We start from the raw sequence: 14,489 nt of genomic DNA on the forward strand, positions 1-14,489 counted from the left end.
CTGATCAATGGGATAAAATCATTGCTAAAATAAGTATTCAAGTATAACCTCTCAGCAACTGATCAAGTAGCAACAAGTTACTTATTGCAACATTGTTAGGAGACGATCGCCTGAAAGAGTGGTCCTTACCTCTTGTAGAGATGCTGCTCTAACATCAGTTCCCTCACTGAATCCAGAAAAGTTCCTACTTATTGTACGATTCTGGAACGCTTCCACGTTGTCACATGGTACCTTCAACTTGAAATCTATTTCACAACTATTCACACTGGTGCATCCAATTGATGCTTGTAAGTTACATTCTGGGCACTGCTGCTCTGCCTGTAAAAGGCTGCCAGAACCTTCATGAGAATCTAGGGAAGTCTGAGCACTCTTTTCCATTCCAGCTTTTTTTAGTCTAGGCAGGAATTTTCCTGATTCCAGCTCCAACTTTCCATAATAATGTCCTTCGCACTCCGCATCTTCTTCCAATGGCTTTAAATCTGCCTGTTGATCCTCAAACAAATCAGTCTGGCAGAGGACAGGTACAGCAACATCCTCCTTTTCAGACTCAAATTCTGACTCACTTCCTCCAGTTGGTGAAAGCTCAGAGGCAGATATAGGTCTGAAATGAGTCCGCGGTGAGATTCGAATAGCCCTGTACTGCGTTTTGTCAATACTATATATTTTAGGATGAAACGTTTCACTTTCTGAGTCCGAACACAGTATAGATTTGGGCTTAAAGCTTGGACTAAATGTTGCAAGCCTTTCAGGTTCAAATGAACATTCCACATGAAGAACTTGTGAAAAAGGATTGTTCAAGTCAAAGGAGGAAAATGAATACTCAACACCAGGTTCTTGACTCTGATAATTACTGCAATTCCCCAATAAATCTTCATGGAAGATGAAAGAGAACTCAGTATTTAACCTATCATCTCCTTTTCTTGTCTGGTCACATGGTGTGAATGAAGCACAAGATCTCCACAATGGTCTGTGGCCAGGAGCAAAGTTGCTACCTGGAGTCATAAAAACATCTGTACCTGCTATGGTTACAACATCTGAAGCTGCACACTGCAATAAAGTACCTTTTGCAGGATCAGGAGGAACTACACCCCAGTCTCCACAACTGTCAAATGTTTTCAGTTCTCCATAGACTCCACCAAGAATGAAAGCACTTTCTTTGTCAGTACTAATATCCCAAGGTTTGGAAGGTGCAGTGTAATCACCTACATCTATCTCTGCAAGTTCTCCGGTTGCAACGGCTTGGGCCTCTAAGTTTTCCTTCTGGCACTCCCACAGGTGATATTCAGACCGCTGCACTGCCTTTTCATGAGGCTCTTGCAGGATGTCCTGTTTTGTTACCATATCCAAACAACAGCAATGGCAACCATTCACCTCAGCAGGAAAAAAATCCTCTTCTGATCGTTCTACATCTAGTGTTGTTGCGGCATTATTTTCTGCTATGGTTGTCCAAATGTCCTTTATAACTTCTGAGCCATAGCTGTCCCCATGAGTAGCCAAATGCTCTGCAAAGATTTCCACAGTTTCATATTCCTTATTTCCTTCTTCTTCCAGCTGAATTCCACACACCGACTCCAGCTTGGATTTCTGTTTGAAAGTCATGCTTGTTATATTTCGTAAAGCTCCATCTGTTTGAGAAGGAGTGTTCTCGTGCAATAAATCCAAAAGGTCTTCATCAAGAAGGCTGGACGAAATGCCAGGGACGATACAATCAATCTCATCTGCATTAAATTTAGTGGACTCCTCCATCTGAATACCAAAGGAGGTTTCGTTATCTGAACGTGTTTCTTCAGAATGTGACCATGGGCTGCAGGTTCGTGTTGAAAGATTTGAGCAATGGTCATTTTCATCAAAGGCACTATTTTTGGTCCATATAAGCAAACGAGACTGTGTTTTCCCTGGCATATCTGCCCAGCCTCCAATATCACTGTTCTGATTTCCCAGGCCAAGTCCATCAAAACAGAACGGTGATGTAGAGTTATCATATTGCACTTCAAACAGAGAAAAACAAGTAGAGTTTAAACCAGACCCTTCATTTGCTTCAGAAAAGTGTTCTTCTTGATTGCCAGTACTGCTACTTGCATCACACAATGTATTATCCACAATAGGAGAAAGCGTAATGGGGGAATCCCCAGCAAAGCTTTCTCCTTCTGCTTCATCAGAGCTGGAGCACTCCCAAAATTGAGCTATATTTGCTAGATCATTTACGAACAATCCTTCTGCATCAAGAGAAGCTTGGGAATCTGTCCATATTGCACTTTCCCTCGTCAACTGTAGTCCATCTAACACTATACAACAGTCTGCCTCAAAATCAGTTTGCTCTGTACTTTTCCGTCGAATCATACTTAAAATTCGACTCTCTCCTTGCAACGAATTTGAGGCACTAGGATCCAATATGGATTGATGAATATCCACTTCATAGAAGTGAGTAAATTCAGATAGATGCATATCATCTAAAATATCACTGTCCTTGGGATTAGAACAGCTAGAGGTCCCAGTGAGGTCGTTCGCCTCATCTAATAATGCAGGCATTTCAACAAAGTGACCATCGACGAAAGCACCTGCTGCGAGGTATGTTTGGAAATTATTGTTACTAATACAAAGACCCTGCATCGTCTCCGAAAGCTCTTCCAAAGTTAAAGATTCACTATCATTAGCAGCTACGCTATTCCGGTATGCAGTTTCTAGCTTACTTTTTCTACTTGGAGGGAACCAGTACTCTGCAATTGGTTCAGTGTACCACAATGGTTCTTCTTTGAATTCTTGTTCCCTTCCACTTCCATTGCCAAGATCTTTTATATCACTGTTGCCATTTGTTTTCCTTCTCATTTCTTTCGTAAATCTTTTTCCTTTTTTGCACAGCTGTTTGGTAGGTCCACTGCTGCTGCTCCCACAGGTGCTTTTGCGATCATCTTTGTCAACAGACTTCAAAGATAGCCTAACTTGTCCATTTCGCCCCTTTTTGTTCCGAACAGTTTCTCTCATCTTATGTCTGATTTTAACTGCTTTGGTGGGACCTTTAAACTCATACTGGTTCCCACTTGAGCTTGAGCCTGCTTCACTGGAACCAGAGGACCATGAACGAGGGCGCATCTTTCCTTCGGACCTGTGTCTGATCTGCTTCTTTCCTGTACTGGGTTTCTGTTCTTGCAAGCCATTGTTGTGCCTATTTTCTTTTTCCTTTTTACTTCTTCTGAACATGCGACTACTACTTGTAGTGATGGTAGCCTCATTTGTTCGCTCTCTAGTGCCTTCACCTTCACTGTTGCAATCTTTTGGAGAGGACGTATCAGTGCTTGTTTGTGGAGCAGCAGATGAAGAAGAACCACCAGAAAATGAACAAGCTTTGGCCTTATTCCACACAGTCATGATTTCTTGCAGACAGATTGGCTTCTCAGAAAGAGGTGGAAATGCCTCATAATACCTAAAAACAAAATGCAAATGAGTTAAGTGTTCCAGGTGACTTGGTAAATTTAAACTATTGACATCTGTTAAATTTAGAGCCCTTCCTGATGAAGGGCTTTTGCGCGAAATGTTGATTTTCCTGCTCCTCGGAAGCTGCCTGACCTGCTTTTCCAGCACCACTCTAATCTCGACTCTAATCTCCAACATCTGCAGTACCCACTTCTGCCTATCATAGTTACATTTGTCAACTTTGAATTCATTGATAACTTGAGAAGTTCCTGTAAATTAATGTTCCAGTCGTCTTCACTGAAGATACACATAACCAACACACAAGCAATGATATCAATTTTACATGTTGCAAACACATCGATTGACTTACTTTACAAAATAACCAAGATCTGTCACAGTTAGAAACACTAAATGCCTTGAAAGAAAACAAACTACAAATATAAATCCAGAATGTGCCCTGAAAAGGTAACTGTTTTAAAACAGATCAATAAGCTTAACACTTACATTTCTACCTGATCCTTGGTGGAAGGAGATTCTATAATTTCAGGAGACTGAGATCCTTCTGTTTTCTTACTAACTTGCTTCTCTTCTGAAATTTGGAAAAAGGAAAGAGAAAGCAAAAATAAATTCAAGTTGCTCTTGTATGAATAATTATTTTGTTCATTATATTTCTCCTCAATTCATGAAAATGATGAGGTGAACTGTTGGAAAGAAATAGGACCAGATGGTAGTGTGACCTTGAAATAGTGTTAAGCGAAAGAGTTATCACATCTTCTCAGTTACTTCTGAATTCACATTGACCTAAGATATCAAACACCACATAGATACTAAAGTCAAGCTTTTGGTGTATTTTTACAATGTCAAATGGAAATGTTCACAATTGCAGAGCAAGAAAAATATGAAGTTAGAGATCATCTTGTGGTTAGGAGAACGACCAAAGCTGTATAAAATGATACAGCTGCTTCATCTTCTCCTAGCACACGGCATTTTATATGTGCTATAAACGTTTTACGATAAAATGGTTAAATATAATAATTCAATTGCAATGTTCTACTTCTCTTGAACAATTCAAATTTCCAATGAAGAGCAGCGGCAGTAAAGTGAAATCTGCCCAAACAGTACCAGGAATCATAACCAAAAAATATGACAGGGCAAGCTACATTTTAAAAAAAAAGGGCAGAAAAGCACTTAAACTTACATTTGAGCTGATTCTTTTTAGTAATTTCACAAAAGTCTGATTTTTTGAACATTCATAATGCATAGTTGTAAAATGCAACAATTGACGCAAGCACAATGTTAAACTGACAGCCAGCCAGACCCGAGGATGAATGGCTAAACCAAATTTGCATCAAAAACATTTAATCAGCACTGCTTGAACTTCTGTGAATAAAGATGAGATCATATGGGATTCTGAAGACAGAGGCAACAGTGCAAATGATCAAATTGGAAGCTGCATAAATATTGTAACAAATGGACAGTCAAAGTTTAGAAGTTCTCTCAAACAACACTGGCTTGTGTTTTATTTAAAGGAGTAAGGGGTAGCAGTGGTGGTGGTGAAGGCAGAAGGATGAAAGAATTCTTTCCTCTCGGAATAGATGCAGAAAAAAATGGAATTCGAAAGGTAAAGGGATATGCAAGCGATGAGGGTACAAAATCTGAGTTTTATGATAGCATAGATAGGCCACATGAAATGAAAAGGTTACGAGAGTGACAGAGAGCAAGACACTACTCCACGTTTACCTCATAGGTCTTCACACCTATCAATCTCCCTTATTGTGTTCTGCCACTACTCAGCTGCGCTCCGCCCTTATTACTCCCCCCTTCTCCAAGTTGGCGACCCTCCGCTTTGTAAGTGGTGACATAAGGGAAATTTTTGCTAAACTTGGATCTTGATGTTCGTTTCATTTTAGCTGTTTGCTTGTAATATCTTCTATTGTTCATAGGTACATTCCATTCCTGAATATACATTTTAACAATGTTTCTTTTCTTGCCTAGTTTATGCGTTTCAGCTATCTCAGCTATTTAGCTAAGACTGTAAATATTTAAGCTTTCATGATGAAAGAAATTATTTGCTCGAATAATTATGCACTAAAGTTAGTACCCAATTATCCACAATTATGCACTAAAGTTAGTAATTATTTACCTATATCCCACAATTACACACTAAAGTTAGTACTCAATTATACTTGCAGAAGTAACACTATTTTACTATATCCCACACTCTCCAGCCACAGAAGAGGTACCAGAGGACTGGAGGAGAGCTGAGGTGTTTCCAATTTTCAAGAGGGTAGATCAGATACACCAGGAGTAATAGAGCAGTGAGTGCCTCATCGGTGTTAGAGAATGTATTGGAGAAAACTCTGAAGGAGATAATTAATGTCCACTTGGGAAAGCATAGGTCAACTAGGGCTAGTCAATATGGCCTGCTCAGAGGAAAGTAATGCCTAACAAATCTGCTGGTATTTTTCATGGAGATTACCAGGTCTCGAGATAAGGGTAGGTAAATTGATATCGTTTATGTGGAGTTCAATGAAGCCTTTGACAATTCCCCACATTGGAGATTGATAATTAATGTAAAAACACATGGCATCCAGGTTAAATTGGTAAGTTGGCTCCAATATTGGCCCATTAGAGGAGATAGGAGATTTTGGCAGAAGGCTAGTTGTGCAGTTGATGCCCAGTGGAGTACCACAGGGATCAGTGCCAGATGCCTTCTTGATTGTGATATTCATAAATGATATTGTTGTGTGTGTGTGTGTGTGTGTGTGAGAGAGAGAGAGAGAGAGAGTGGGTGTGTGAGAGAGAGAGACACGGTGGGGGGGGGGGGGGGAGGGAGGGAGCGAGAGCGAGAGGGTCACACACACGAAACACACACACACACCCTGAGCATGCGGCGCACACCCACCCACACCCCGAGCGTGAGACACACACACACACACACACACACACATACTACACCCACCCACAATACGCGGCGCGTGTACACACACCCTGAGTGTGAGATACATACACCCACCCACACCCCTAGTGCTCAACACACACACAATACACCCACAACGGGCACGTGGTGCACACACACCGAGCACGCAGCGCGTGCACACACACCCCTACACCCCGAGCATGTGACACACAATCACACCCCCACACCGCGAACGTGTGACACACACATATGCACACGGGGGAGACGGGGAGAGGGAGACGGGGAGGGGGAGACGGGGAGGGGGAAAGAGGATTATGCTCAGATCAACATAGGACAATATTACTGATTACATAGCTTACATGGGTGAAAATATAAACAGAGTCAAGTCATATTTTAGGACCTGGAACTCTCATCTTGCCTAAGAACTATAATGTTTGAAACAAAAGACTGGTGTGTGGGTGCACAATCCATGGAGTTTTGACAGATATAATATTATAGTAGTCACACTATAGGCTGCATTTACTGCGAATCTCACTCAGTGATGCAATGCCCAGGATGCATAGGAACATGATCACTGCAAAGTGACAACAGTGCAGCTGACAGAAACCTCATCATTTTCTGATCTTACTTTCTGGGGTTTGCAGCCCACACATTTCCAGAGCTGACCAGTCTAATCGATCTCTGTTCCAACAAAAACTCTCCGGTTGTGGATCTGAGAAACTAATGATTGTCCATTACTAGAATGCGTACTACACAGGTTTTAAACTCTGTTTGGCACTGTGTCTGTGCACTTCTATCCACTGCTGCAAATAATGGCCAGTAAACTACTCTATTTGGGAGGGAAGCTCTGCCTCATTCCCAGTCTTTTCCCTCATCCCTCCATCTGGAACAGCCATGATGGTTGCCATCTGTATACACAAGTGCTGATGATATGAAACACTAACACCGATGATAGATGTGTAGGCACTTCCTACAGCCTGCTATGGGTCTGCAGACATCAGAGTCTGTTTTTGTGTATGCTGTGATTTTGGTGTTCATAGCAATTACTCCACATTACATGCAGGACATTGGTGCAGAATACATGAGCATCAAGCAAGGTGAAACATTACTTTTTAAAAACAGTGGCTCCAGGTAAAGCATTGTGCTTAAAGCTGAATAAATTCTCTTTTGGCTAAAGGATTTTTAAAAAACAGAAAACTACACTGCTGGAACCATAATTGTACAAATTGAAATACAAGTGATGACAGTGAAGTCAAAATAGGAAGGCGAGGTGAAATGTGGCTTAAATTTGGTTCTGGGAGTAAAATTTTAATTGACTTTAGTACTTAAAATCTGTGTTCACCTTTCTCCAACAGAGAACTGACTAGGCTGTGTAACTAATTCAACAAGATGTGGAGGGAAAGGTTTAATGGACAATGAAGGCCTAATTCTACTTTATACTTAGCTGTACTAGTTTTTCTTCCTGAGCTTTCCAAATAAAAAATAGCCATTTTTGTCTCGTATTTCAGAATTCTTTCAGGATTTAAACAATGCAGTAGATGAGTTAAATCATAGAAAATTGTCAATTATCCAGGAAAAAGATTTCAGCAATGCCTGATGCTGTGTTTTTTCAAATGCTGCATTTTGGTAGACACTCATATATAGCACCGAAACAGATTCTCAGTGATGGATTGAATACTGTACCAATGTTTCACCATCTTTGATAGTACATTTTTACACCATTATTGTGAAACTAAATTAACAGTATAACAATAAATTTACAATCCATGGTCTAATTAAATATCATTTCCATAATTAATTGCCTTTCCAAAAATTTGCTAGACAGATGCAGGTCTCTTACAAATAACTTTGCAAGTTCTGGAGGGTCAGTTGTAGCCATAAGCAGGATCTTGTATACAACATTTGACTCATCAATGTTCCTTCTAAACTTCAAGAATGCACAGCAATGTGAAAACTCATGTACATGCCAGCCCCAAATCTTGCCTTCTAAATTGCCTTTCAAAAGCATCTGCAAGTCCCCGCAAACTAAATATTTATAAGGTGCATTACCACAACTGCCAGATATCAATCTGCAGTCTTGCAACCCAGAGGAGGTAACAATTGCATTGTGCTTTTTGCATGTTTTCTTATATATATGTGTCCAATCTTTCAGCTGGCAAATAGTTTACATTTCAATGAGGCAGGTTAAAGCAATTTAATTTCTCAGACAATCCAACAGAATACAGAACAGCTGATCAACTCATTTAGATCTCAGTCCAACTTTCCTTACTGCAACAATACAAAACAATATACTTCTGCACGAGTGCAGCATCTTTCTTGACAAAAATAAACATAAAGCCATGCCACCCAAGCTTGGCATAAAACATGGTCCTTGCAGCTGTCTAGAATCCTGACCAGTCATATTTGTTTTAATGCTAACTTAATCCATGTCCACAATCATAGAACATAGAAAAGTACAGCACAGAACAGGCCCTTAGGCCTACGATGTTGTGCCGAGACTTAACCTACGCACCCTTCTACTCACTGCTATCCATATGCATGTCCAGCAGTCGCTTAAATGTCCCTAATGACTCTGCTTCCACCACTACAGCTGGCAACGCATTCCATGCATTCACAACTCTCTGCATAAAGAACCTACCTGAGACGTCTCCTTTATACCTTCCTCCTAATAACTTCAAACTATGTCTTCTCTTACCAGTCAATCCTGCCATGGGGGAAAAGTCTCTGGCTTTGACTATGTATTCCTCTCATTATTTTGTACACCTCAATCAGGTCTCCTCTCTTCCTCCTCCTCTCCAGAGAGAAAAGTCTGAGCTTATTCAACCTTTCTTCGTAAGGCAAGCCCTCCAGTCCAGGTAGCATCCTGGTAAACCTTCTTTGCATCCTCTCCAAAACCTCTATCTTTCCTATAATAGGGCGACCAGAACTGGACACACAGGGAGGAAAGGGAGTATTTAGGATCATGGACTCCCCAATACAACGGATGAGTTATTAAGCAACTTCTCTGAGAAGGCTAACAAATTGCAACAGAAAATTCTGGAAATATTCTGCAGGCCTGAAATGTGTCCATACAGCTTATTTAAATGATAGTTTTCAGCAAAATCAACCACTGGGTGCCTTCAGCAAATGCCTATTTAATATAATATGGAAAAGGTTTGTGTAAAGATTTGTAGCTTGGGTGCCGGTTTTTGTAATTGTGGGTATATTCGCCACGCTGGGAAGTTGATTTGATGATGTTTCATCCCCTGTCTAGGTGACATCTTCAGGTGCTTTGGAGCCTCCGTGAAGCGCTGCTGTGTTGTGTCTTGTGGAATTTATTTGGCTCCGGCTCTACTGCTTCCATTTGTTCGTTCTCGTGGCCAGTATATTGGGTCTAGGTTTATGTGCTTGTTGATAGAGTTCGTGGATGAGTACCATGCTTCTAGGAATTCTCTGGTTACCCTCTGTTTAGCTTGTCCTATAGTCATTGCGGTGTCCCCTTCAAATTTGTGGTCCTTGTCATCTGTGTGTATGGCTACTCGGGACTGATGGTTGTGGCGTTTAGTGGCTCGTTGGTGTTCGTGGATGTGGATGATTCAACAACCAAAAATATGAACGGATCAATGGAACACCTATGGGCTCACCCACCTCTGGGCTCAATACAGAAGCAGTGATGCAAAGATTGGAACAAACAGCCCTACTACAAATCCAACCTAAACTCTGGATCAGATATGTAGACAACACTTTTGTTCGCATTAAAACAGAAAAAGAACACACACCAGATCATCAACACCATAATGACAGGGATCATTTTACAAGCTATGAGGAAACCAACAGTCAACTCCCATTCCTAGATGGGATGGTACAAAGAACACAGAACGGTGAATGCACCACACAAGTGTACAGGAAATGCATACACACCGACCAAGTTCTGAATTAGAACAGCAACCACCCTAACACACACACACACACACACACACACACACAAAACAGAAGCTGCGTTCGGACCCTGTTCAAAACGGCTACAATACACTGCAGCACTCCCAATGTGCAAAGGGAAGAACAACAACTCTGCAGTTTTTGCCAAGAATGGATACCCCCTGCAACTTCATCCACAGCTGCTTAACAGAAACAACACCATGGGGACATGCCATGACCCAACTTACTAACCACGCTACCTTTCTAAAAAAAAAAGTTTCTGAACTTACAGTCAGACTTCTCCAACCACTGGGATTCATGACAGCCCATAAACTGAAAGCCACGCTCAGACAACAACCCACCAGGCCAAAAGACCCAGTACCCATCAGGTGCAAGACTAACAATTTACAAGATTCCATGCAAAGACTGCATGAAACACTATATAGAACAAACAGGCAGTCCACATCCACGAACACCAACTAGCCACTAAACACCAAGACCAGCTGTCCTTAGTAGCCATACACACAGATGACAGGGACCACAAATTTGACTGGGACAACACTATGGTCACAGGACAGCCAGAGAATTCCTAGAAGCATGGCACTCATCCACGGACTCCATCAACAAGCACTGACCTAGACCAATATACCAGCCCCCACAATGAACAACCGGAACTGACAACCAGAAGCAGCAAAAACAGAACCAAATAAATTCCAAAGAGACATTACAGCAGCGCTTCACAGGAGGCTCCACAGGATTGAAGATGTTACCTAGTCAGGGGACAAAACATCTGCAAATCAACTTCCCAGTTTGGCGAATGTACCCACAACCACGATAATATGGAAAAGGTATAAAGAAGCCCATAGATTCTGGTTATGCGAGAACTGTTTATTTTTGTTGTACAATACCAGCCAGAGATGGTTTAGCATCAAATTGAAACATAAAATTCTTCGGCAGATTTACACTGGGAGAGTCTTTTCCCTGACTGAGAAGTTTAAAATTAGAGGTCACTGTCTCAGAATAACAGTTCAGCTATTGTGAATGGAGATGACAGTATGTTTCTTCAATTAAAGGATTGCAAATCTTGGGAATTCTCTGAACAATAGGTCTGTGAATGCTGTGGATATTCCATATGTTTATAACTAATCAATAGATTTTTGGATTGAAGTGAATTCAGGATAGGACAGAGTTAAGTATAAAGTTAGCCCAGCAATGAGATAAGGTCCAAGATACTGAACTATACATTTCTGTTCCTCTTTCTTATGTCCTTTAGTCTTTGACGAAACAATTATAAGGTTGCGCAAATATATTTTACTTAAATCTAGTTGATTTTGATCTGGCTGATGTAAATTCCAAGAACGACCTCCTAAACACTGTCATCAGGCTTCATTGATAGTCAATTACTTGAAATAACAATTCTGTAGCATCATATGCTTTCCTTGTCTGTAAATCTCAAGAAAATGAATGCCAAAGCACTCCAAATTAGCATCTCTATGAACAACTAAAAACTGAGATCGACTAATTTTTAAACAAATATTAGAAGTTATCAAAATACAATTTTAATGCATCAGGAGAAATCTAATTTCTTCCCCAATTTAAAGCTTACATTTGAATTTTGAGAAGGAGGTCAGAATTCCATCTCAGCGAGCAAACTTCTATCCAGAACCTCAACCTGAGCTACAAGTCTTCTCAAAATTTGCTAAGGTCAGTATTATAAACAGACAAACAGGTTGGTAAGAAAAACTTGAATAAAATGTAATTCTTTTGTTTGTGAACACGTGAACATTTTATCTAAGTAACCAAGACAAAAAAAAACCCTTGATGTTAGCTTTAAGTGGATTCAGGTTTTCAAATCTTCTGGAACTCTGCCAGTTTGGAGGTTTGCCATGTGACCTTTTGGATTCAGACCTTTGGTGTACCCCCACCGACCCCACCCCCACTCACCCCCCTTGTAGTCTTCACAAAACCTTAATAGTGAGTACTCAAAAGCATGCCATTACTTTTAAACTAAACATACCTTTTTGCTTATTCTGCAGTTCTTTCAATTTGGAACAAAGCTCCTCTACTAAAGTCTCAATTCCAGAAGTCTAAAGAGAGAAAAAAAGAAATACAACGATTAAACTCAACTTTAACATCTGATACAAATTTAAAATTTACAGAGTATTATTTCCTGAGAATAAATAATGTCGTAACAACTGAAAGTAAACTTGATGCATATGGTGCAACAGATGCTTTTAGTCAAAATGAAATTCCCATTTCAGTTTGGTTTGAAATGTTCATTCACAAAAGGATCAATGAAGAAAAATTAATACCAATCAGCATCTACACAGTTGTGGTTAGATTTCATAGAAACTCTTCACAGTATACTTGAATACCATTTTAAAAAGTGAATTTGTGGAATTAATTACCTCCCAACATTGTAAAATTCATTACTTCCCAATTTTCACAAATGAAGAGACTGGAAAAATATGCAAGGTCACATTCCTTAAAAGGCACTCGACATGGTCAAGTCTTGCTCTGGACTGAACTGGTTGACTAGAGAAGGTAGCATAAACGCCTAACACAAGAGCCTAGTGAAGGAACCAAATCAGAAGGGAAGTTTAATTCTTCTTAAAATAATTAAACAGATTATGTAACAATAAAATCACAGAACCAAAAAACTTATAGAGAAACTGACAAATTTTGAAGACCAGCATCACCAAACCTACAAATGGCACACATGACAGCACAGATACACTCATCACCTTGAGCTTAAAATCATGAAAGAAATGTTTAATGAAAACAACACACTTCCCATGATAGGGATCTCGCAGATTCTTCAAGGGAAATCCTCAAAAGATTGAAAAAAAATTAGCTATTGCAGATGTAAAGTCATCAGCTTGGTCCAGATGACAGCAACTGTCCCTCAGATTCAGAAGTTTGTGAACTTAGTTCTCAACTCAGCCTTGAGCAAATAAACTTGGTTAACAGTGAAATGAGAAATGTGTAAAAGCAACAGAAAACTAAAGCATGGTCAGAGGTGTCAACCTTGATGGGAAAGGTCAAACTTCAACTGTTTTCCTCTCTACAGATGCTGCCAAACCTGCTGAGTTACTCCAGCAATTTCTGTTTGTTTCAAGCTGAAGTCTATCTGCCCTGACATCAGACTTGAAGTAGAATTTTCTGGCATCCTGGGATCAAATTCTTCTGAATCAGCACCCTAAAATCAGGCTATGTGGATAATCATCTGAATGCTTTCTGCAAATGTCATTACATATGAATTGATTGTACGTACAGTAACTGCATTTCAAACACTGGTTGAGACATTTTCCAGATAGAAAAGGTACTAAATCAACTTTTGTGATATTAGACTCTCAACATGATAAATTTCATTCATACTTCTAGTGATGAGTTTACCTAAGTGTTCAAATTGAGGATCGAAAATCCTACAGAGTCCATGCGACTGCATTGTTCTCTCTCTTCAGGTGGAAGTCATTACAGCACAGAAGGCCATGTCGCCAGTCAGGTCCATGTTGGTTTAGGTACAGCAATCCAGTCAGTCCTATTCTCACATGATTTCTGTCGTCCTGTGTGCTCATTTCTTTCAAGTGCTCATCCAATTTCCTTTGGAAGCCACTGATGATCTCCATTTCTAGCCTGGTCTTTAACCTTCAATGCAATAAAAGGTGGTTCTTCACATTTCCTCTGTAGCTACTACCCAAAATTGCAAATCTGTCCCTAAGTTTCTGGTCCTAACAGCATTAACCAACAGCCTCTCTTTGACTACCTTATTGATTCAGATCGAGTGGATCGGTTGGAGACAGATAGAACCGATGAGGAATTTGCAACAGTATGTGATGAATGGCAGTTATAGAAAGGGGGGAAAGTCTCAGATACAGTCACATAGATGGGTTAACTCCAGGAAGGGGGAGAGGTTGGCACCAAGGGCAGGAGTCTTTTGTGGATATACCCATTTCAAACAGGTATGCTGTTTTGGAAAATGTAGGGGGTGATGGATTCTCAGGGGAACGTAGCACGAATAGCCAAGTTTCTGATATTGAGACTGGCTCTAATGCAACAAGATCAACTGTGTTCGGGGATTCTGTAGTCAAAGGTTCAGACAGACGTTTCTGTGGCCAGCAGAGAAAAAAGCAGAATGGTGTGTTGTTTCCCTGGTGCTAAGATCAAGAATGTCTCAGAGAATGTTGTCGGGGGGGGGGGGGGGGGGAAAGGGGCCAGCCAGGGGGTCATTGTCCACATTGGAACCAATGACATTGGAAGG

The 14,489-nt window shown here is 40.5% G+C and overlaps 1 protein-coding gene across 5 annotated transcripts in view; it reads right to left on the reverse strand.

The window, feature by feature from the left end:
- kiaa0232 (KIAA0232 ortholog) overlaps positions 1–14,489 on the reverse strand; it is a 126,707-nt gene that overhangs the window by 33,677 nt on the left and 78,541 nt on the right. For 4 of the 5 annotated variants that reach the window (XM_043674210.1, XM_043674209.1, XM_043674211.1 and 1 more), the window contains 3 exons: positions 12,246–12,315; positions 3,916–4,000; positions 130–3,421 (listed from right to left, as the gene is read on the reverse strand). In XM_043674210.1, the coding sequence (XP_043530145.1) occupies positions 130–3,421; positions 3,916–4,000; positions 12,246–12,315 (3,447 nt within the window). Of the gene's footprint in view, positions 1–129; positions 3,422–3,915; positions 4,001–12,245; positions 12,316–12,636; positions 12,726–14,489 lie in introns of those variants that run through there. The other variant, XM_043674213.1, reaches the window with a different exon arrangement.

This window comes from Chiloscyllium plagiosum, chromosome 32 (genome assembly GCF_004010195.1).
Source record: "Chiloscyllium plagiosum isolate BGI_BamShark_2017 chromosome 32, ASM401019v2, whole genome shotgun sequence".
Classification (NCBI taxonomy): domain Eukaryota; kingdom Metazoa; phylum Chordata; class Chondrichthyes; order Orectolobiformes; family Hemiscylliidae; genus Chiloscyllium; species Chiloscyllium plagiosum.